This window comes from Haplochromis burtoni, unplaced genomic scaffold (genome assembly GCF_018398535.1).
Source record: "Haplochromis burtoni strain Fernald_Lab_line unplaced genomic scaffold, NCSU_Asbu1 Contig_537, whole genome shotgun sequence".
Classification (NCBI taxonomy): domain Eukaryota; kingdom Metazoa; phylum Chordata; class Actinopteri; order Cichliformes; family Cichlidae; genus Haplochromis; species Haplochromis burtoni.
In genome coordinates this window covers 312,239-334,530 of record NW_024582898.1, presented here as the reverse complement: position 1 = coordinate 334,530, position 22,292 = coordinate 312,239, and the positions used below count along the sequence as shown (strand labels likewise).

Below are 22,292 nucleotides of genomic sequence, written 5' to 3'. Positions count from 1 at the left end.
AACAAAGCGTTAATTCCATTAAAAGTTATAGACTACTTTTGATTCTCACTGTATTACGGGACAAAGTGCGTCCCTCATTAGCTCAATACGGGACGTGTACTTTTGTTTCTAAATACGGGACGATTCCGTATTTTAAGGGACGGTTGGCAACCCTACAGGGGAGGCACAGGAACAAAACCTAAGACCTAGAAATCAGGAAATACTAAAGCTAACTTTGGGAGATAGAAATACAAAGGACTATACCATTAGAGAGACTACATCAAAGAATATTGATAATACAAACATAAACAATGGGTCACCAGACCCAGGTACCCTAACACAGCAGTGTTCTGTTTATTTATTTATTTAGGACAGTGCATGTTAATGAACATAAATGTAAAAAAAAAAAATCTGAACATCATAGTGAAGGTAGGTAAAAAACAAACACAGGTGTAAAGATAAAAACATTTATTAAATCATGTACTGTACAACATGTTTGAGGTGCTAAATATAAACGTATATTGAGTTATATTCTACTTGATCAGAATCGTCTGAAGTAGCTATACTAAGCTGATTTAAATTGTAAAAGAACAGAAGCTTAATTTTAGGAAAAAGTGCAACCCTGTCTCTGCTGGAGGCTCCGAGGGGCCCGTTCAGCCACCTGTTGTTCCTGCTCGGGGTTCTGGAGAACTGCTTCAGGCGTCTCTTCCTGCTGGAGGGTCCGAGGAACCGCTTCAGCCACCTGTCTCCGCTGGAGGGTCCGAGGAACCGCTTCAGCCACCCGTCTCCGCTGGAGGGTCCGAGGAACCGCTTCAGCCACCTGTCTCCGCTGGAGGGTCCGAGGAGCCCGTTCAGTCTCACGCCACGTCAGCTGGAGGGCCCGAGGAGCCCGTTCAGCCTCACGCCTCCGAGTCAGCTGGAGGGCCCGAGGAGCCCGTTCAGCCTCACGCCTCCGAGTCAGCTGGAGGGCCCGAGGAGCCCGGCCCTTCAGCCTCACGCCTCCGAGTCAGCTGGAGGGCCCGAGGAGCCCGTTCAGCCTCACGCCCCGTCAGCTGGAGGGCCCGAGGAGCCCGTTCAGCCTCGCCCGTCAGCTGGAGGGCCCGAGGAGCCCGTTCAGCCTCATGCCTCCGGTCAGCTGGAGGGCCCGAGGAGCCCGTCCAGCCGCCATTAGCCTCTGCCTCGGCTACGCCTGGTCCAGCTTCTGCCTGTGCTTCGCCTGGTCCGGCTTCGGCCTCAGCTTCTGCAGTTCCGCCTGGTCCGGCCTCCGAGTCTGCAGCTCCGCCTGGTCCGGCCTCCGAGTCTGCAGCTCCGCCTGGTCCGGCCCCAGCCTCTGCAGCTCCGCCTGGTCCGGCCCCAGCCTCAGCCTCTGTTCCTGCTTCGCCTCAGCCTGGTCCAGTCTCCGAGTGTTCAGCTTCGTCTGCTCCTGAGGTCTCCATGCTGTCTGTTCCTGCACGTCCCGTCCGGCCTGCTCGTCCCGTCCGGCCTGCTCGTCCTGCACGTCCCGCCCGGCCTGCACGTCCTGCCCGGCCTGCACGTCCTGCTCGTCCCGCTTATCCTGCTCGTCCTGCACGTCCTGTCCGGCCTGCACGTCCTGTCCGGCCTGCTCGTCCTGCACGTCCTGTCCGGCCGATGACTGGACGTCGTTGCCGTCATGGACAGCCCTCTGAACTACGCCGCCGTCATGGACGGCCCCCTGAACTACTCCGCCACCAGTGCCTCCCGCCCGGCCGGCCTCCTGACCTGCTCGGTCGCCGTCGCTGCCTCCCGCCCGGCCGGCCTCCTGATCTGCTCCGTCGCCACCGGTGCCTTCTGCCTGGCCGGCCTCCTGAACTGTTTTCTGGGCTCTTGGACCATCAGCCTCCGGGCCGGCCCCCCTGAACTTTTTTGAGACTATTGCCTGGGCCTCTGCGCCTTTCGTGAGCTCTTTTGTTTGTTTGCTTTTGGACTTTGCCTGGGCCTTGGTGCTGTTGTTTTGGACTTTGTTTCTGTGTTTTGTTCTGTTGCTTTCCGGGCTCCAGTGTTTGCACTTTTTTTTTGTTTTGTTGTTTCTGGCTCCTTGTTTTGTTTCGAGCCCTCCATCCTGTTTCCCCCGCCGCCCACCCTGGTTGGGTTGTTTTTGTTTTTTTGTTTTGATGTTTTGGTTTGGGCTGTCTGGAAGCCAGCCCTTAAGGGGGGGGTACTGTTAGGATGCCTGGGTCGTCGACCCAGGGTTTTTGAGTTTATGATATTATTTATACTGTCTAGTTTTTGGTTTCTTTGAGTTCTGTCTTATGGCTTAGGTCTCTGTCTTCTTTAGTTGCTCTGTCTCCCCTATCACCTGCATCCCCTTGTCTAGTTCGCGTCTATGTGTATCTTAAGTTCCTATATCCCCGTGTTCAGTCAGTGTTTGTGTCTGCCCTGTTCCCACGTCTCTGTTCCCTTTGTAGTGCCTGCTTATGAGCCTGTGTCTTTGTTCAGTCTGTGTTATGTGTTTCCTGTTTTACTTTGAAAGTCCATGTCTGATGTTAATGTGTCTGGTTTTGCTTCCTCTTGTCTCGTTAGGCCTGATTTGCCCCAGCTGTGTTTCCCTCCTGTTACCCATTCCCTGATTGCTCCCTCTGTGTATTTAAGCCCTGTGTTTCTTAGTGTCTGTGTCGCGATCTACCGTTTATTTTGCTGTGTGTTTTGCCTGTCCACCGGTGTAAGTTTATTTTGAGTTTTTTCCAGTTATGTCATGTTTGCGTTCAGCATTAAAGCTGTTTTTGTTTAAGTTCTGTCTCCGGAGTCTGCACCTTGGGTCCTATTCCTGACTGCACACAGCCACACCTAACAGTTAGACGTCATACTCTTTTACATGTCATGGACAAGGTTTAGATGCATCTAGGATATTACACTGATTCACTGCAGCCCTGACTTTTTCAACCTGAACACTGTTATGCATCCCAATGATGGATGTTTTGTGTACATCTCCAATTTTCGTAGATACCTCTAAAGAGTGCTGTAAACTGAATGTTGGTTTTTTATTTGTACAGAACCATGTTACAGGAGTGGTTTGGCAAGGCAGTGAGCTCCACAGAGACAGGATCACTGATGTTGAAGTGAATTGAGTTTGTCCCTGAGGTGATGCCCTCAGTGCCAAACTCAATTCATCCATCAGAAATAAAGGAGATGCCAGTTTTAATGGTTGCTCTACTAATCATGATAGAAAAGTCAACGTTCTACCCGTGCTCCACCTGATAGGTCTTTGAAAGGGAATTGCTTTCAGGGTGGCATTCATGGTTGCTGATGGTTGATTTACGCATGACCTTATTCGTGCAATCTGTCTTTTAGGTTTTATATATAAACACAAAACCGACAACACAAAGCAAAGGTTGGAAATCAGCCCAAATAGACTTTCAAGAAATTGCCACAGCGGTTCTACTGAGGAAACATGTATAGGCAGAAATGGAGGCCTCAATGATACTTCCCTGACTTCTCATCACACTGCCTTTCTTACATAATGAAGTTCAGGTTCTGGCCTCTGGGCTGGGATCAGCATTCACTTGGCTTTAACATCATTCTGGGTTCTTTGCTAGCTTTGCAATAGCCTTTGGTCTGTACAGATATTGGCAAAGAGCCCAAGTTGTGTTAGCAGTATAATACAGTTCTTTGTAATGCAATTAACGACATAATTGTAACTGTAATGTGATTACTGAATTTATGATTACATTGATTAGTTAGAATAGAATAGAACAAAATAGAATAGCCCTTTTTTTGTCATTGTACATGTACAGCGAAATTAGGCAGCAAACCCAACACTGGAAATATGTTATGAGTCACCCCAGTATTACGTCAAAACATGTAATAGACATGCTGATCCACTGTGTCCATTTCACGCTTTGCCTCTCCAAAATGTGAAATGGACATACATGCAGAAATTGCATTACCAGCGGGTTAAGATTTAGGTAAAGTCACCAAGTCGGTAGTGAACAAAAAAACGTATTAAGTACTTTCTAGGGTCCTTAATCTTCAGAATCATTAGGCTAGGGGACTAATATGGATATACAACCAATTCTGTTATTAATGTCTTTTTAAACACTTTTCTGGTATCATGTTGGGTTGAATAAAATATCTCCCTTTGCTGTTACTAAGCTAAGGACCAGTTATGTAAAACCTTAAAATTTTCAAATGGGTGTTCTTTTCTTCTTCTTTTTTTTAAACAAATTTTGCATTTCAGTTGTTCTATTATTATTACTCTTTTAGGGTTTTTAGCGGCAGTAAAATATTTTTCTATAAATCTTAGGTACACAGCACCATGATCTGCCTTATGGTTTCTGTCATTTTGGTTTCAGGCTTGAAATCAGCAGCACCAGAGAATTTCTAGCAGCAACTGCTATACTGGCCTTTAACTACAACCAGCTACTTCTTATACACACTTGTACATCAACTACACTGCCAACATCTGCTAGGTAATATCAAGAGTGTGTTTCCTGTCATAAACATACAATAAATGGTAAAACAATATTGTCATTTCCAGGTCTAAAAAGTGAAGCCAACATGAAGGAATGATATAGCTCATAGGTGTTTACAGTCATTAGAAAGGTTTGCATAAAAGTTGGTAAAATGTAAATTAAATCGAATCTTTTGGTAAAAAAAATTAATTGCTGTATTTATTTCATAATAGTACGTCTCAAAATTGATTTCAGTCTAATTCAATGCCAACTGACAACAGCAGAGGTCACCGCAAACTGATTCAAATCCAGTATGAACAGGAAAATGATGTAAAGAGAAGAAAAACAAGGTGTACATTATCAGACATCATACTGGATTTGGATTGGACTGGACAAGGCTTGAATTCTACTAGAAGTTCACATCGATCGACCACAGTCTGGATTTTTCCAATCTGAATGCTGTCATATGTCCCAGTGATTGACGTTGTGTGGATCTCTCCATTACCGTAAGTACGCCTGAGGAGTGCTGTGAATGGGATATCAACTTTTTCTTTGTGCCGAACAATGGAAAATTTACAGGAGTGGTTTGGTGGCACGGTAAGCACCACAGAGGCAGTGTCAGTCATACTCTCTGTCACAGTGGTTCCCTTCGTAAACTGAAACTGCACCTCTGTGCTGATTTCAAGAGTTCCTTTAACAATGGATGGGATGCCAGCCTCAATGCTTATTTTAGCCCCGAACTTGATAGAAAAGGTGAAGTCCCACCTCTGCTGCACCTCATATGTCTTTGAGAGTGACTCTGTTTTCACTACTGGGTGACATTCATAGTTGCTGATGGTTGCTTCATGCATGACCTCAGGAAGAAATTTGAAGATTTCAGAATGATCCTTGTTGTATCTGACATTGTAAATCGTCTGGCTGATTACATTTTCACTGATGGTCAGGACCTCATAGTTGTTGTACCAATGTTCTCTTTTGTTAAAAGGCAAGTAGAAAGCCTTATCTTGAGTGGACACCTTCCCCAGTCCATAATGGTTCTTGCCCACATATATTTGCTTCCCTGAGCAGGTCCACACTGAATTCTTCGGTACTGAACCATACGAACCAGCCTTCCACTCCAGGATCTCAAAGTTGTCTTTGTTAACCAATATTTCAAATGGAAAACCTCTCTTTTCTATCACACTAGGATAGTAGCAATATCGACCCTTTCCGGGCGTATAAAAGCCAGCGTCACACTTGTACTTACAAATATAATCAACTCGATTAGTATAGCCATTGTAAAGTGAGACGGTATGATTAGGAAGAGAGTTGTTCCAGGTCACCCACATCAGGTTAGTGCCATTCATAGGGACAACGGAGGAAGACTGAACTTGCCTCTTCTGTCTAAAGTTATGAACACTTAGAAGTGGCAGATTTGTTTGCATCAGTCTGTTCACTGCAGTTGGAGGGATGCCACTGGAATCTGTTCATGTGGATAAAAGTGGATAAAAAGGAAAAGGACATGCATGAAATTTTAAAATGCAGGCACACAAAAAGTAAAATGATGAAAAAATCATTAACCACCAGAGTAAAAGTAGCAGTATAAAGATTTTTGAGATTTTTATTAATTGCTTTCATTTGCATCATTTTGCTTGATGACCAGGTGCTATCGAAATACAACGTATAATAGCATCATTATACAGCATCAATAGGAAAAAAAATACATAAATATGATATATTATCATTTTACTTCCGTGTATTTCCTTATTATACTATTAAGGAAATATTATAATATTTCCTTAATATTTTACTTCTACTTTTTTCCTAAAATGTGATTGTGACAACATGTGTTGGGAACCTAACTCACTAAGAAGGAAGGGAGGGAGGGAGGGGTTGTTTTTCTGCTCTTTTCTTGGAGGGGGATTTCCATTCCAGATGTTACCTAAGAGCTGGGCCCAGCTCCAAATAAAGGGGAGGATCATATTTATGTTCTGCTTCTGTGTTTTATAATACAAGTATATACTGCTTGGGCGTTGTGCTCTATGTCTGTTTGGCACTATACCTATTACTTTTAAACCTGTTTGAAACAGTATGAAATTAAGTTATTAACCTTTGCTGTCAGACATTTGATTATAAGCATATAATTTACCAAATTTCTGCTGACAGTTTGTGCTTACCGTCTTTCTGCTGTGTAGTGTTCTCAATGTCATGAGAACTGGCTGAAGACAGAATTAGCAGCAACAACACTGGGAAATTTATGTGGGATATGAAAACAGGGGAAAAATCATGTAATCAGGAGTGTATAAAATCAATAAAAGCTCTGAACAGCAAAGCTTTGAAGACACTGAGTCAAGAGTCTGAACTGTCTCAAGATGGGGAATTCCCTTTGAAAGAGGAGCTAAAAATATGTTTAACAAAAATTTTTACGTTTACAACCTTTTTTAAAAATGTGTAGCTTTTGTTAAAATTGGCAAACAAGCAGTGCTCACCTTCCATCTTCGGTCGGCTTTCGCTTGCTTCAACTGCCCTGTGACTTCCTTGTGATTAAGTATGTGTGTACTTACTTTTCCTTTCCACTGCCTTGTAAGGAGGCCAGTGGGATAAAAATAGGATGTGAGGGAGTTCCCTGAAAATATTTTGCTGTTATATTTCTGTGATGGAACACATATTTTGGTTTACTGCTTGATATCAATACTTCACCTTTGGTGTGATTTGTGAAAATGCTGAGGGAATAGTGCCAACTCTCTGCCTTTACAGATTTTTCTTTCCTGCAGCACTGTTGGAATAAAATATACTTAATATGGTCGTACAGAAATAAAGTTAGTAGGAAGTCGAAGACAAATTCCTAAATAATTATTTTAACAGTTTGTTTTATGCTTGGCCATTAAGCACTCTTGATGTTAAATAAATGAGGTGTAAACCAGCTGTTAGACCCTATGCTGGTGCAGCAGGTCTCAGGTTCCTCCTGGTGCACGTCAATGCAAATGTGGCAAGGATGCAGGCAGTTCCTGAAGGATCAAGGTGCTAAAACAATTGACTGGCTCCCACGCTCACCTGATGTATGTTTACTAAGGTTTAAGTAATTTAGGAATGGTGATGCTATTTCCTGGAGAAATATCTGGTGAATTGATTGGACAGGTGTCAGAGAAGAGGCACAAAGAAGTCTAATAAGGAAAAATCCTCACGCTTTTGTTTCATTTGAATCATTTATGGTGACTTAAATGCAAAAGAACACCTCTACGACATTGTCGACTATGAAAACACATCTTATGTGTTATGTATATTAATGTGTAAATTAATAATTATGTTCTCTTTTTGTCCTGGTTACTTGGATGAAGAAGTCACACATTCGTGAAAAGGAAGTTTATCTTAATCTGACAACAATCCCCACAAAACCAGTAATATCCAGACACAGTGAAAGTGCACAGTCTGCTTTATGATTCAGCCATAAAGCAGCTATATAAACCTGGAGGTGTCCCGAGGTGGACTCACCGGAGAGCAACAGTAAGGGTGAGTGCTGATCAGCACATTCATGCTCAAATTTCAAATGACAATAATCTGACATATTCAGATGTTAATTTCCTTATGAAGTGGGATATTTCTTTTTATTTTATAAATGTGTTTAAAATGAAAACCTAATCAGATGTGGCAAGAGGAACTCTACTATTTTAATATATAGTGTGGTTTTAAGAAATGCTTTAATATTACCATTTTAAGGCAATAAGTCATCAAATGTAAAGTTATTTTATACGCTATATGTGTGTTTATAACTTCCACCTGACCTATAATGGAAATAATAATATGATAATATATATTGCATGCAGCTTGTGGGGATAGGTTAATTGATTAATCTAAATTGTCACTAGGTGTGAATGTGAGTGTGAATGGTTGTCTGTCCCTATGTGTTAGCCCTGCGACAGACTGGCGACCTGTCCAGGGTGTACCCCGCCTTTCGCCCTATGACAGCTGGGATAGGCTCCAGCGCCCCCCGCGACCCTGAAAAAGGATAAGCGGAAGCGAATGGATGGATGGATATTAATTTATATATTTATAATAATATAAATTTATAATGCTTTAAATTTGTATTTGTTTTGTTTCACTGATGCATACTACTGTCATAAATACTGTCTCTTTTGGGTCGGTGGGATGGGGGGAAATGTAGAATAAATAGACCCAATACACCCAAAAATGTAACATAGAAGATAAACTACATATAAAGCGTTATTGTGGTGGCACAGATGTTTATTTCTTCTATATTTTGGGGGTTTTCAGTGAAAATGGAGTTCACTATGTTGGATTCTAACCTTTCAGAGTAAAGTCAAAAATAAACTGCTGTAAATTTAGTTCTTTGTCGTTTAAGGTGTTTGACACTGGTAAAGATAAAAATTGTAATAACTGAAACTAGCTGAAAGAAAGAAATAATATTTGAAACTGTAAAATATTATGCCAATTTGAGCTAATTTTTCATTTGGATAGCTGGATTGGTGGAATAATATATTCTGATGTTAAAGATTTAGTTTGTAAAAAGATCTCATAATTTAGAGGTTTTGTGTTTCACCTTCAGATGAAGCTGTCTGTCTTGTTGCTCTCGGCCCTGCTGGCTCTGTCCTCAGCCAGTCTGCAGGACATTGTGAAGAAGAGCATACAACTCAGAAAAGGTAAGCATATCATACGTTTTATGACATATTGTATAGAGATATGGATAACAGCTTTGTGTTACACCCATAGTAACACTTGAACCGAAGTAAACCTGAAGTGTGTTGCGTTCAACATCCAAAGATCCCCCACAAAAATGTAGTTTCTGAATATTTTGCATATTTTGTAGCTAGAATAAAAGAAAGGAAAAACAACCTTAATTCAGGATCATTCAAGTGTTAAGAGGTTAAAAAGAGATTAAAGCTTGTTGCCTGAATTGTTGTTGATGTGTTTGACACTTATCTCTTCTGTTTTATGGCATTTTTTCTTTTCTTTGTCTCTCTTATATAGTGTCCTTACTGAAACCAGAGCTGGAGGGCCGGGTCCCTGAACCAACTGGTAACAGAAAGGTGTTGGGTCCTCTAAATCCTGCTGATCTGGAGCAGCAACAGGATCTGCCTTCCTCCTTCCTCTTTGGCGATAATGTCAACCTGCAGTGGCTGACCTGGGATGGATCTCTGCCCAATGGAGCTGTTTCCATCTACAACGGCTATACCGAGCGTATTGACTATGTCTGCAAGTACAAGTGTGAGGCTGGCTTTTATAACCCTAACCTGGGACCTTACTGCCGCTACCCCTATGGTGACCGTGAGTATTACGCCCCTGAGTTTGAGATCCTGGCTAACAAGGACAACTTTGAATTCCTGGAATGGAAGGAAGGCTCCTACGGTTCACTGCCACAACATTCAGTGAGGACGTGTGCAGGAGTTGACATCTACGTTGGAAAGAACAAATACGGTCTCGGGAAGGTTGTTCCTCAGTTTGAGGCCTTCTTCCTGCCCTGGGAAGGTGATGAGTACTGGTATAAGAACTACCAGGTCCTGGCCATCAACAGGGACGCCTACACCCAGCACATCTCTGATGTTAAGTACGGCATTGATGAGGTCACCATCTTCCAGTATCCTCCTGAGACCATGCGTATCTCTGGTATCACCAACAATGAGTGCCAGACAGTGGTGAAGACAGTCACCATCACAAAGACCTCAGAGGTGGAGACTACCTGGAACATCGGACGAGCCACGATGCTTGGTGTCACGGGCAGCATCACAGCTGAAATCCCCTTCATCGGCTCCGGGGGCATTGAGCTTGGTGCTGAGAAGACGCTGCAGTTCTCCAGGGGAACCACCGTAATCGAGACGCTCAGCCACTCCGTGTCTGTGGAGCTCACAGTCCCACCAAACCACACCTGCAAAGTCCGCATGGAGGGACGCAAGATCAAAGCCGATATCCCCTACACGGCTCGCCTCAGCCGAACCTACCGCAACGGAGAAACCCAGTGGACCACCATCACCGGGACGTACGACGGAGTCCAGATCGGAGAAGTCCGGGCAGTGGTGGACCGCTGTGAACCTGTCATAGATGCCAAGCCTTGCCCCTAAAACCTGGGAGAAGACACACTAAATCATATTTTTCTGATCTTATCTGGTGATTGTGATAATGGAAGCAAATGATATGTCACAATAAAAAATACCACTCATGTTGGTAAATTTAAAATATCTTTCATGTGCGCAAGTGTATGAGTTTATTCAAAAATAAAGCAATTTGGCACGTTTCTCCTGTTTTCTGCATTTTGTTAAATTAGCTCATTAAAATCTATCACCAGAATGTGCCAAAAAAAGGGTATCTGGGCAATTGAGGCCAGATATGTATCAAGCACGGTTTTCTATTTCTGCTATATCGTTTGTAAATTGGCACAATAATTGATCTACTTTGAATAAAGACATATCCCTCTATTAACCCACAGCATAGCAAACATCGTACTATTTCAGATTCATTAGAAGGCATAAATAATAATTTGACTTCTGACACACAGTTCTGATGTCATGCTTCTCATTATTACAAAGCTGTAATTCTAGCAGGTGAACCAAGACTACAGGTTGAGTTACACAATTGAAAAGTTTATCTTTATTTTCACTGTCAGAACTTGTGTTTTTAAAATGTTTCCTAAGTTCTAAAACATTCAAATTTCTCTTTTTGGAAGAGAATATTTACCCACAGCTTTCATCTGGTCTCACATAGCAACCCAAGGCAGCATCAGTATGGGTTTATAGGCATAATAACTCTGTGATAGGCCCTGGGGTATATATATTTTTTTCCCTTTATATTATTCAGTTCTTGGTTAAACTTTTATTCACAATTCACATTAGTATCATAGATATAAATGTGTTTTGGTAGAAGACTGAATAAGCGGAAAAGAGACATTAGTTCAGTCATTTTTTCAAGACAGCGACACAAACTGATTTCAAACATGGGTAAGAAAATAATTTGTTGCCGTTGGACAACTACAGAAAAACTTTCTGGAAATGATGTGCTAACAGTTTTTAAAAAGCGCTTTTAATTTGTTTTGTAGCACAATCCATTGTCCAGTTTTGACAATGAATAAAATAATCATTTAATTTGAAACTGTAAATCACACTGAGAACATTTAGCCTCTATTGTGTGAAAATAAAATGGTGAGACAGAAAAACATCATCAGCTGTCTGACTGAATAACTGCTTGGCACGCTCACTGATATAGGCTGAATCTGAATAGCATAATATAAATGTTCTTTACAGACAGAGACTGGATGCTGAAGCAGCTGAAACTGGTGACTGTGCAGTTTAATCAGTGCAAATGACCTTTGCACAGCCTTGTTTGATACACAGTCCTCATTCAGACCTAAATAAATAAATTGATAATAACTTTCTGTCTGAAGGACGCACAGAGATGGCCCTGACATCAGCGATTTTCAATGATAGCACTGTGTGTGGAGAACAATGTCCGTGCTGAGCGGCTTCTTCTCCAGCTGAATCTTGGCAGCCAGCGACATTACGCAACAAGGCCCGTCTTAATCACTGACCCGCTATTACAGGAGATCTAATCAACTTGTTCTCTGTCCGAGCTTATCTGAACGTACAGGATCTTTTCATCAGCGGCGAGAGAGAGGCCACAGCACTTTGGACATCATGTGATCGAGTAGATAGGGCACACTAAATCCAAGCAAATTTATTTATGAGGCACTTTTAACAATCTTATTAAATAAGAGCAAGGATCAATAAGGAGTCCTGTTATCATCGGGCGCATGAGGACTTTTGTTTCCAACACTCGTGAGCTGCAGGCTTTCAGGTCAAGGTCAACAGCAGCCATCCATTCATGAGTCTTTAAGCTGACCTAAATTCTTTGCAAATTTAAGGAAAACCCTTAAATCTTGACTTCCACAGTGAAGGGAAACTGTGGCTGGCATGTTTTGGGTTCTCACGGTGACTAAAAACCAATACAACAGATGAAAGTGCTCCTCATCTATAGGCCAAGAGGGGTTTGATGAGGAAGACAATGCTGTAAGCTAGGCTCCTCATACATCTGTTGGAGTTTTGTACACTGACGTGATAAAAGCCTACATCAAACACCAAATAATAATAATAATAATAATAATAAATTTTATTTATGAGCACCTTTCAAGTCATCCAAGGACACTTTACAATAGGATAAAACACTTAGTAAAACAATGGCAAAATAAAAACAATAAAACAAAAGCACAAGATAAAATTAACAAACAGTGGATTCACAGTGAATATGCAGATTTGAACAGATGAGTTTTGAGTTGGGATTTAAACTGTGGGAGAGAACCAATGTTTCTTATTTCTGGGGGCAGAGAGTTCCACAGCCTGGGAGCAGAGCAGCTGAAAGCTCTGCTTCCCATGGTGGTGAGGCGGAAGGAAGGTACAGCAAGCTGGATAGAAGAAGAAGATCGAAGTGAACGGGCAGAACAGGTAGTGGTTAACAGGTCACAAAGGTAAGGAGGAGCGAGGTTATGAATGGCCTTGAAGGTGAGCAGAAGAAGTTTGGAATATCTCAGTGTGTTGATGTTTTTCAAAAAAAATAATCAGTCCACAAACCCCCTCAGGAGCAGCTCTTTTTTTGTACAGTACATTAACAAGGTCATTGAAAAGTTTCGCCACATACTATTAAAATGTTCCACATTATCTAAGTACCTGACCTGTCCCTATGTACGCACATAGGTACGAGTGAGTTCACACAATTTTTCCAGCATTTCATCACTTCATAGGAGATAGTAACAATTCATTTTGAGGGCTGAAAATTTTTAAGTTGTTAAAACAGTGCAACCAAATTAGTTTTCTCCTTGGGTATCACAATGGAAAACCAAATTCTTTCTTACTTCTTTCAAAATTATTTTACTTATAACCAATTTTCAATTCAAGTTTCAATAGCAAAACTGCACCAATTCATCATCTGCATTGTAAAGTAACAGAAACAAGCATTCGTACCCTGGATGTTTGACCTATTTTAGTTTTTTCAAATCCTCTGAGCGGGCAGAAGACTTCATGACACTCACAGCCTCTGTAAGACTGTGTCCTTGAACAAGACATTAAAGCTGCCAATTGGCTGTAACTGTCAATATGATTACACACCATATGAGTGTAACGGTATGTTGCAGAAACTCAAACAAACTCCATTAGTTTTCCTCCCTCCATAGAAGTTCGATTAGAAGTTATTTTCTCTTCAAATCTTTCAATAAAAACGTTTCGATTCAAAGTGAGCAGCAGGACAGAGCAAACTGTGAGCCAGCCAGACGAGAAGCTTTATCTCTCCTGTTTATTGAGGGCAATAAGTCTGGGAGGTTTTAAAGCTTCACACTTACTGCAGGTAAGAGTCACTGCAGAAGGAACCTGTCAAGGTAAAAAAAAAAACAACAAAAAACCAAATTCTCTATATCTGAATGAACGGCTGCTGTGGGCTTGAATTTAAGGGGTTCTGTTTTTTTTTTGTTTTTTATCTCTGTCTTATCTGTCATGTGAAATCAATAAACAGATCAACAAATTTCAGGTCAAAATCTTTCTTACTTTTTGGTTTTATACTCGGCATTCGGGAATGATTTCTTAAGTCTGATCTTCATTTAGTAATCTTATAAACATACAGTAATGGGACACTCAGTTTATAATTTACCACCTTAATTACTAATTTATGTGACGCTAATCCTGATGTGACATCATGCAGATGTGACTTTCTTTTATTTCATTCACTTACTTAAAGTAATTTCTATACATTGTATGTAAGGGCATGTGATACTGGTACTATTTAGATTCAGAGCTGGTTCTTTTTTCATTCATTTGGTTTCATTTTTAGAGAAAGATTACTGTAATTGGGGATTTATATTTGATGAATTGTAGCAACATAGCTGTGTATATGGGTACAGTCATTTATAAACACCAGTGATCTTTACATAAACAACAAAATAACAGTCTTTTCTAACAATACACTATTTAAAGATATATATTTTAAAGTACACAAGCTAAGTCAGCTGTGTGTGTCAAAGGCTCATCACACACAGGCAGAATAATCAGTGTTGCATATATTATGCATGCAAATGTAAAAGTTTATAAATGCATCTTATTGTATGAAGTTCTCACGTCTGTTTTCTGACTAAATATTTATATCAATAAACGAAAAGTCAAGTAATATAATTTTGATTGCCTCGGACATGAATAATAAATCTTTCAATGTATTCTGACTTGTCCAAAGCAGATTACTGGTAAGTATTCGTCTATATCTGTTTAATTAAAAATAAGAAAAAAAATTAATTGGATTAAAATTGACTCCTATTTTTAATAGTTTTCCAATTTTTTTTTCATTGATTTAAAACTGTGTTGACCACATGAGTTTTTTAATGGTTGTTTATTTTTAGCTTTTAGAAATTTACATTTCCATGTTGCAGCGTTCGGGCACAGTGACAATGGTCGGGCATTGTACAGCTACAAGCATTTCACCCCCATGTCATACTGTGTATGGTTGTGTGTGTGTGACAAATAAAATTTGAATTTGAATTTGATTGCCAACTGATGATGACATACTACTGCCGGTGTTTCTTTGTGTGTCCAGATGAGGTGGTGTGTTGCTGTTCTCCTGACACTTCTGCAGCTGTGCAGCCCGGCGCTACAGTCTGACCCGCTGCTCTACGTTTTCCAGCAGCAGGATGGGGAAGAAAAACCCAGCAGTCAGTCACATTATAATCCTACAGTTTATCACAGCACATTACTTTAATGACTACATGACTCCTCCCACTAGAAAAATAAGTGTCTGAGCTCCAGTTCTAATCACTTGCACCTGTGATTTCAACACTCGAACTTGCACACAGCTGAATCATCTACTTCTGTGTCAGACTGATAAAACCTGTATGTCAAGGATCATCAGTGTTCGTGAGAGCAAAGTCTGCAGTTTGAAGACTTCTAACTTTTAAAAAATGCATTGCTTAAAAATGTGTTTTAAAATTTATTTAGGTTTTTCAGGGGAGAAAAATTACACTGATAATTTAAAGTCTTAAAACTTAAATAAACTCATGTATCAAATATGACACACTGGGCATTAAGGGGGGTTAAAGCACTGAAAAGGGGAGATTTTTCTGGCCACACCAACCCTACTCAGCCTTCTTGGCAGATTTGGCTTTCTTTATTTTAGTTTTTTCTCATTTTGTTTCCCCCAAAATATATTCAAATGACGCATTGGTCTTTTGGCTCTGTAGAACGTGTCCAACTTGCATCCGAGATATGTAAGTCCAATTAGTCAGGCTGGGACTAAAAATTGGAAAAGGTTCAGAGGAAATAGCAACCAGGTTTAATCTAAGGGATTGCTTTGTAACACTTTTTTCCATCACCTCATGTATGGTGTTATGGTGCGCTCATGTAAGGTTGTGTTAAGATTGTGAAGGTGCTGAATTTATATTAAGACCCTAACCCAATAACTGTCACTAGTGGATACACTTTCATCCTCACGGTGCTTAAAAAATAGGTATGAAACTACCTGATGTCAACAATGTTTCTTTCTGCTTAACACTTTGGTTGAAAGCAAGTGTCAGTCTTTCATTCAAACTCAATTCTGCTTTTTTTTTATTTTTTAAGAACATGTCTTAACAGTTTTGGTAGTAAATGTTTCAAATGAGTTGAAACTTTTGTTTGTCTAGAATAAATCCTACAGCCACTATCTTTCTATCTTGTCTTACAGAGCCATGGCTTAACCCCACCTTGGGAAATGTTGTTCCTTCCCGGGGAGCTCTCAGCCCTCCTAAAGTTGCAGAAACCTCAGAAACTGAGACGACTTCACACTCAAGCCCCATGTTTGGTGAACATGTCAACCTTAGGTGGGTCACATGGAGCGGTTCCCTCCCAAATGGCGCTGTTGCCATCTTCAACGGCTACACCGAACGTACCGACTATGTGTGCAAAGTCAACTGTGAGGCTGGTTTCTACACTCCCAGCAAAGGGAACTTCTGCCAGTACCCCTACGCTGACAAAGAGTATGCATCCTCCAAGTTCGAAATCCTGGTTAACGTGGACCACTTTGAGTTCCTGCAGTGGGTTGAAGATTCATATGGCTCTGTTCCTGAGTATGCCATCAAAACCTGTCCCAACTCAGACATATATGTGGGTAAGAATAAGTATGGTCTTGGTAAAGTGGTGACCAAACATGAAGCCTTCTTCCTCCCCTGGGAGGGCGATGAGTACTGGTACAAAAACTACCAGGTGCTTGCTATCAACAGAGACAGCTACAACCAGCACATCTCTCATGTAGAGTATGCCATTGACCAGATGGAGCTGTTCCACCATCCTCCAGAAGCCCTGAAGCTCACTAAGGTCACCAACCTGGAGTGCAGAGATGTGGAGAAGACAGTGACACTGGAGAAGACCAGTACAGTGGAGAAGAAATGGGACATCGGCAGGGAGACCCGCAATGGCTCTGTGTCCACCATGACAGCCAAAGTTCCTATCTTTGGTCCGGGTAATGTGGAGTTGTCCAAGGAGCAGACGGTGACCTTCTCAAAGGGGACCACCATTGTGGAGTCAATCAGTCACACTGTCTCTGTGGAGCTGCTGGTCCCACCCAATCACTCCTGCACCGTGAGGATGGATGGCAGAAAGATGAAGGCTGACATCCCTTTCACCGGCCGGCTGAGCAGGACCAACCACAACGGAGACACCCACTGGACCTACATCACAGGCACCTATGACGGCGTGAGTGTTGGCGAAATCAATGCTGTGGTGGAACGGTGTCAGCCAGTGCCTGATGCTGTCCCCTGCTCCCCAGATCAAAACTGATGATGAGTCTGCTGATGCTTTGTTTTTCAAATAAAGCGCAATCAAAATTCAAGGTGAATCGTTGTTTTGTATTCTTTAATTTTTGGAGGATTTAAAAGAGTTTTGACTCATTGAGCTCCAAAGCCCTACTGCTTATTTTGATATCTACACACTAATTTTAAACATGTGGCATCAATCTTTTAGGATTACATGAACTGCTATAGTTTACTTCCTCTGTTGCGCATTTGGTTGCCTAACCAATAAACTTGCAAACTTGTTCTTCGTCTTTTTTCAGATGCTTCCTTTAGCAGTCACCAAAGCAGACCATCTGTCTCTATCTCACCCTATCCCTAGCATCTTCTTCTGTCACATCAGGCCTCTGCATGTCCTTTTTCAGTACATCCACCCATGATCTGTCACTGTGGCACTCCTAAAAAAATTTTGCTGTTCATCCGTTGATGAAAAGTTTCCAAAAGTTAAAGTGAAAGGGAAATTGCCAGAAATTGAGAAACTACTGTGTTCCACCACAGCCACAGCCATTAAACACAACAACAAAAAGTAGTTCTAAATAGAGAAGATGAAGTAAAATAAAGTAAAATAAAATTCAGTTTGTACATAAAAACACATTTCGATAAATGTAATCAAAACTCGTTTAAATTAAATATTTATTGAAATTTAAATAGTGTTAAAAGGTTCATTGTTTGCTGTTTTCAGTCAATAGACTTCCAAATTTGTGTTTGCTGTAATAATCAAGTCGCCGAGCTAGATGGCGCTGTGTCCCCACAGAGGAGAAAAAGTCTCTCCGCCATGTTTTCTTGCTAGCGCTCGTTGAGCGGTTAGGAGCATGACAGGAGGGCAGGAAAAGGTTACTTCACATTTTAAAGACTGGTAATAATTACGGAAATTCTTATGATTAATTACGAACAGATAATAAATATCTGACAACGTTAAAGTTCATATAGTGAACCCCAGACAGAATCGATGAATTGACACAATCGACATGAATGCCCGAACAGGTACTGTTGCTTCATGACTGTAAATACATGTGGAAACGCCTGATTTCTTATTAACTGTCAAGAGAAGACAGTCGGTTCTATGAGCCGAATGAAAAAGGGCTCAGTTTTAAGTAAGTTTTGCCAGTATTTGTTAAACTTTTTCAAGAAGTTGATTAACTTTCTAATGATGCGACGACTTTTGACGAGAGTCATAAACAGAGTTCTGCTGAGCGATCCGTTTTCACCTGCGATGATAATCGAAGCAGAAATACACAATCAAGGCTGCCGAAAGATGGTAAGTGTTAAACCTCGTAATCAGCTACATACTGTCTACTACACTCCAAGTTCTCGGGAAGCTGTATGTGTTACTGCTATAGGTTTTGTAAGCCCCTAAATCCAGTCGTCAGATCTCGCCAAACTCCATTGAAAGATCTGAGAACTTATAATTTTGTAGGGTTTGTCAAATTGTTCATCACCTTACTACATTTTCAAAACACTTACTGAGTTACTCAAACCCCCCTTTGTAATTTGGCGTAATTGCCCTTAAATTAATTACTGGTTAGTGTGGGGATAATTTTAGAAGGAAAATGCTTTCATTCATTTCAGCCAGCTTGGGTCTTTCCTTATTGTTGTATTTTTTTCTATTTTATTTTAATCAGCATATCTAACAGTTTTATTTTAAAATGATGTCAGCTGTCCTCCCCTGTGTTAACTTGTCTTTGCCTTCATAGGCTTTTGTTAAAAATGAATGAAACCTCAATAAAAACCCTACAGTGTTTGCAGTTTGTAAGCAGCTATAGAAGCTTTATACAATACAGTGCAATACAATGCATTACAATGTTGTCTATAGTTGTTTTTCCTGTTAACAGAGCTGTTACTGAGTTTTTGGTCATTTTTAAGTCTAAATCTAGAATCTCTCTGTGTTTGCATCTAGCTCCAGTTTAAAAAGCTTATTTACTCAGTTGCTTTTACTTTGTCTGAATATATGTGTAAATATATATAAAAATTCAACAGTCTGCTTCCTTTGACTCAGACAGTCTTCTGTTCCTGTAGCTTCACTGCAGAGGTGTATGCCTTTAACTGTGTGTCTGCGTTTGCTTCAGGTGGTGGGGCTGGGTAATCCGGGGATGGAGGGTACCAGACACAGCGTTGGTATGACAGTACTTGGTGCTCTCGCTGCCCGGCTCGGTGTGGCAGACCGCTGGCGTGGCGACAAGTACGTGTCCGGTGAGGTCATTTTGTCAGAAGTCCAGCAAATGAATGTGGTGCTGCTTCGTCCCCGGCTGCTGATGAATGTCAATGGAGTATCAGTGGCCAAAGCAGGTGAGGTCATTTCTGTCTTTGTAAGTGATTTTCATTAAATAAATTAGGCTTTTTTTCTTTCTTATCATCAGCTGTGAAATGTGGCATGTCTCTGCACAAGCATACTGAAGTGGTTCATCTGTCACTCAGGCAGCCAGAAACAATTCAAGCTGGAAATTTAACTCCATTGAGGTTCAACCTGTGTTATTCAGCCCTGTCACTATATCAGACTTCTGTCTATGTGATTGAAAACAATCAGTGAATTATATTATTGAATGTAAAGAAAATTTAGTTCATGAATTGGAGATTTGTACAATATTTTATGTAGAGAAGCAGCTGCTCAGTACATGCCTTGGATGGATTCTGAGAGTTCTGTCTACTCATTCCTGCTTTTATAATATCATAATTGTAGGAGCCATTTTTGTGTTGTTACCTTATGTGTAACATTTTTGTGTTTTCACAGGATGTTGTGTTTATGGGACTGTATTTAAGGTAGACGTGTAATTAGCATCAGGTGTTGTTGGTCAGAAGAAGTGAACAGTTTGTGACCGCTGCGCTGTTGTGAGTTATGTTAAAGGACGTTGGATACTAAGAGAACTGTTGAACAACAAATACAACCGATGGAATGCAATAAAGATGTTAAACAGACAAGATAAGTACGGCTCGAGTTATTGGACTATGTCAAGTTTCATTCCTAACAGTGGCACCGCATGACCCCCACCATCGAACACCTCAGTGGCTTCAGGCGTAGGCTTAGCCTCTACAATAATAATAAAAATGTTCAATCTCAAAGAAAACCAAAAAGACTCGACCACTTCGCGCGGCCTTCATTGGACATCGCTTCTGCTGAGAGGAGTCTTGTGTTGATCTTCTGATTGTGTGCTCAGTTTGCTTTAGGCTGAATAAAGACTTTGACACGTCTTCTTTATTTTACATGTGAGAACTTTGATTTTTATTATTATTATTTCAGACTTTTTGACAGTTTACAGGTGTACGTGATGTTTGTGTTTATTTTACTTGCACATTTATATGAACAGAAGGAAGCTCAGGTTCAAAGTGTTTAAGGGTTCTGTACTAGTAAAGTTTTGTTATCCTGCTATATTATTAGAAGCAACCAAACTAAGAAACTTTTTTTTGTATGTTTTGATTTGTTTAGCTGCCAAATATGGCGTCAAGGCTGAAGATATCCTGCTGGTCCACGATGAACTGGACAAACCTCTGGGGAAAATCGCCATCAAACATGGAGGAAGCGCCAGGTGGGTCATCCTCTATCATAGTGTTGGGTCTTGGATTGCTTCGGACTCGCTGCGATCTGTTTACATCACCAACAGTATTCATTATCTTAAGCGATGTATTGACAGTGGTGAGGGAAAGCAGTCACTAAAGTATCGTCAAGGTACATTTAACATTAACTTTAAGGCCAATAAACAAATATATTTCTGCGTGGAAGTGCAAGTGCGGCTTTTAAACTGCATTTGCACTCATTCGTCCAAACTTTCAGACTGGAAAGTTTCTGTCTTCATGGGGAAAAAAACAACAGCAACAAGGCTCCACTATATTTTAAAGACCTGACAGTGTCTTGTCCCAGTAGAGCACTTCTCTCTCACACTGCAGGTTTACTTTAGAGCTTCCAAAAGTAGAATAGGAGGCAGAGACTTCAGCTTTCAGGCTCTTCTTCTGTGTAATCAGCTCCAGTTTGGGTTCAGGAGACAGACAGCCTCGCTACTTTTGAAACTAGGCTGAAAACTTTACTTAAAACTTATTTTTTGATCAAACCTGGATCAGATGGAGGGATCAGGTGACCTCAAAGCATCCATTAGTGATGCTGCTATAGTCTCAGGTTGTTCAGGGACTTCCCATGATGCGCTCAGCACTTCTCTCCACCCCCTTTATTCACTCCCTGTGTGTTTATGCGTCACCACTGCATGTCATTAACTCGAGTCTTCTTTCCTATGCAATTTGTGTTTGTCCTTATTCTCTCTATACTCTCCTTTTTTCCACTTCTCTTTTATCTGTTCTCTCTAATATTTTAGGGTCTTTACCTTTCACTATTAAGCAATTTGAAGCAACTGCTGTTGGGAATTGTCGTTGTACACATAAGATTGAATTCTCAACACCTCAGTGTTCAAACTTGGAGCATGTGTGAGCTGCCTGAGCTCTGCCTGCTGTGAACCTTGGTGTCTTCTCGATGTCGAGACGAGAAGACAGAAGCAGCACAACCAGAAATAACAGCGAAGTGAGGCCTGTATTTTAAAACCAACAAACTTCTAATCAGCACACACAGCTTCTCTCTTGGGCCTTACTCATTCTGGTTTGTCTCTTGTCTCTTTTCTTCCTCCTGCTACTATTTTTGCTCTTGATTGCGCTGTTGTGATGAAGCCTCCCCGAGCTCTTCAGACTCTTATGCCTGACTCTCATAATGTTGCAAATGGTCTGTTTTTATTAATTTTATGCCATGACGCTGGTTGTATCTCATTAACTGTTTTGTCATTTTACTTACTAACAATAAGAATGGTGTTCAGTTAACAGGCGTCCCCTCTCAGTACGTTTCTCACTGCTACTCAGAGCAAGCTGGATAAAGCAGTTTAATCCTGCATGAAAAGCTACGTTAGGCATTCCAGCCGTGTATAACCAGATGGTGATTTATGAAAATTTAATGTAATGCAAGAAACTGCAACTGGTGCATCTGGTATCCTGAAGATGGACAACAAAACCAAAGAAGAAAAGAGGTTGTCAGATTGATAAAATAAATGTCGCTTCTCCTTCCCCACAGAGGTCATAATGGAGTCCGCTCCTGCGTGGACTGTCTTCAGACTGATGTAAGTCACTGCTGTGTGTGTGTGTGTGTGTGTGTGTGTGTGTGTGTG

The 22,292-nt window shown here is 41.1% G+C and overlaps 4 protein-coding genes across 6 annotated transcripts in view; 3 read left to right on the top strand and 1 right to left on the bottom strand.

Annotated features, from left to right (window-relative positions):
• Positions 1 to 4,690: 4,690 nt before the first annotated feature.
• Positions 4,691 to 6,943, bottom strand: LOC102304550 (natterin-3-like). Its single transcript, XM_005947639.2, has 3 exons — positions 6,857 to 6,943; positions 6,545 to 6,613; positions 4,691 to 5,850 (listed from the first exon to the last, which is right to left on the bottom strand). The coding sequence occupies exons 1-3, from the start codon at positions 6,861 to 6,863 to the stop codon at positions 4,691 to 4,693; spliced, it is 1,236 nt and encodes a 411-aa protein (XP_005947701.1). The 5' UTR covers positions 6,864 to 6,943.
• LOC102304044 (natterin-3) lies at positions 4,785 to 10,636 on the top strand. Its single transcript, XM_005947637.2, has 4 exons — positions 4,785 to 4,894; positions 7,706 to 7,877; positions 8,932 to 9,025; positions 9,354 to 10,636. The coding sequence occupies exons 3-4, from the start codon at positions 8,932 to 8,934 to the stop codon at positions 10,439 to 10,441; spliced, it is 1,182 nt and encodes a 393-aa protein (XP_005947699.1). The 5' UTR covers positions 4,785 to 4,894; positions 7,706 to 7,877; the 3' UTR covers positions 10,442 to 10,636.
• Positions 10,637 to 13,689: 3,053 nt separating this feature from the next.
• Positions 13,690 to 17,644, top strand: LOC121812329 (natterin-3-like). Its single transcript, XM_042214243.1, has 3 exons — positions 13,690 to 13,737; positions 14,940 to 15,054; positions 16,059 to 17,644. The coding sequence occupies exons 2-3, from the start codon at positions 14,940 to 14,942 to the stop codon at positions 17,147 to 17,149; spliced, it is 1,206 nt and encodes a 401-aa protein (XP_042070177.1). The 5' UTR covers positions 13,690 to 13,737; the 3' UTR covers positions 17,150 to 17,644.
• A 279-nt stretch (positions 17,645 to 17,923) lies between these two features.
• ptrh1 (peptidyl-tRNA hydrolase 1 homolog) overlaps positions 17,924 to 22,292 on the top strand; it is an 8,244-nt gene continuing 3,875 nt past the window's right edge. Inside the window, exons 1-5 of one of the 3 annotated variants that reach the window (XM_042214242.1) lie at positions 17,924 to 18,144; positions 18,333 to 18,418; positions 19,227 to 19,446; positions 20,582 to 20,681; positions 22,199 to 22,244. In XM_042214242.1, the coding sequence (XP_042070176.1) occupies positions 18,129 to 18,144; positions 18,333 to 18,418; positions 19,227 to 19,446; positions 20,582 to 20,681; positions 22,199 to 22,244 (468 nt within the window). In that variant the 5' untranslated portion in view covers positions 17,924 to 18,128. Of the gene's footprint in view, positions 18,419 to 19,226; positions 19,447 to 20,581; positions 20,682 to 22,198; positions 22,245 to 22,292 lie in introns of all 3 variants that reach the window. The other 2 variants (XM_005947643.3, XM_005947641.3) reach the window with 2 other exon arrangements.

Excerpts from the sequence above, each read along its gene's own strand:
- LOC102304550 (XM_005947639.2), bottom strand. Across the intron at positions 5,851-6,544 it reads CACTACACAGCAGAAAGACG|ATTCCAGTGGCATCCCTCCA; the intron begins GTAAGCACAAAC and ends CCACATGAACAG.
- LOC102304044 (XM_005947637.2), top strand. The coding sequence starts at position 8,932 with ATGAAGCTGTCTGTCTTGTTGCTCTCGGCCCTGCTGGCTCTGTCCTCA. Across the intron at positions 9,026-9,353 it reads GAGCATACAACTCAGAAAAG|TGTCCTTACTGAAACCAGAG; the intron begins GTAAGCATATCA and ends TCTCTTATATAG.
- LOC121812329 (XM_042214243.1), top strand. The coding sequence starts at position 14,940 with ATGAGGTGGTGTGTTGCTGTTCTCCTGACACTTCTGCAGCTGTGCAGC. Across the intron at positions 15,055-16,058 it reads TGGGGAAGAAAAACCCAGCA|AGCCATGGCTTAACCCCACC; the intron begins GTCAGTCACATT and ends CTTGTCTTACAG.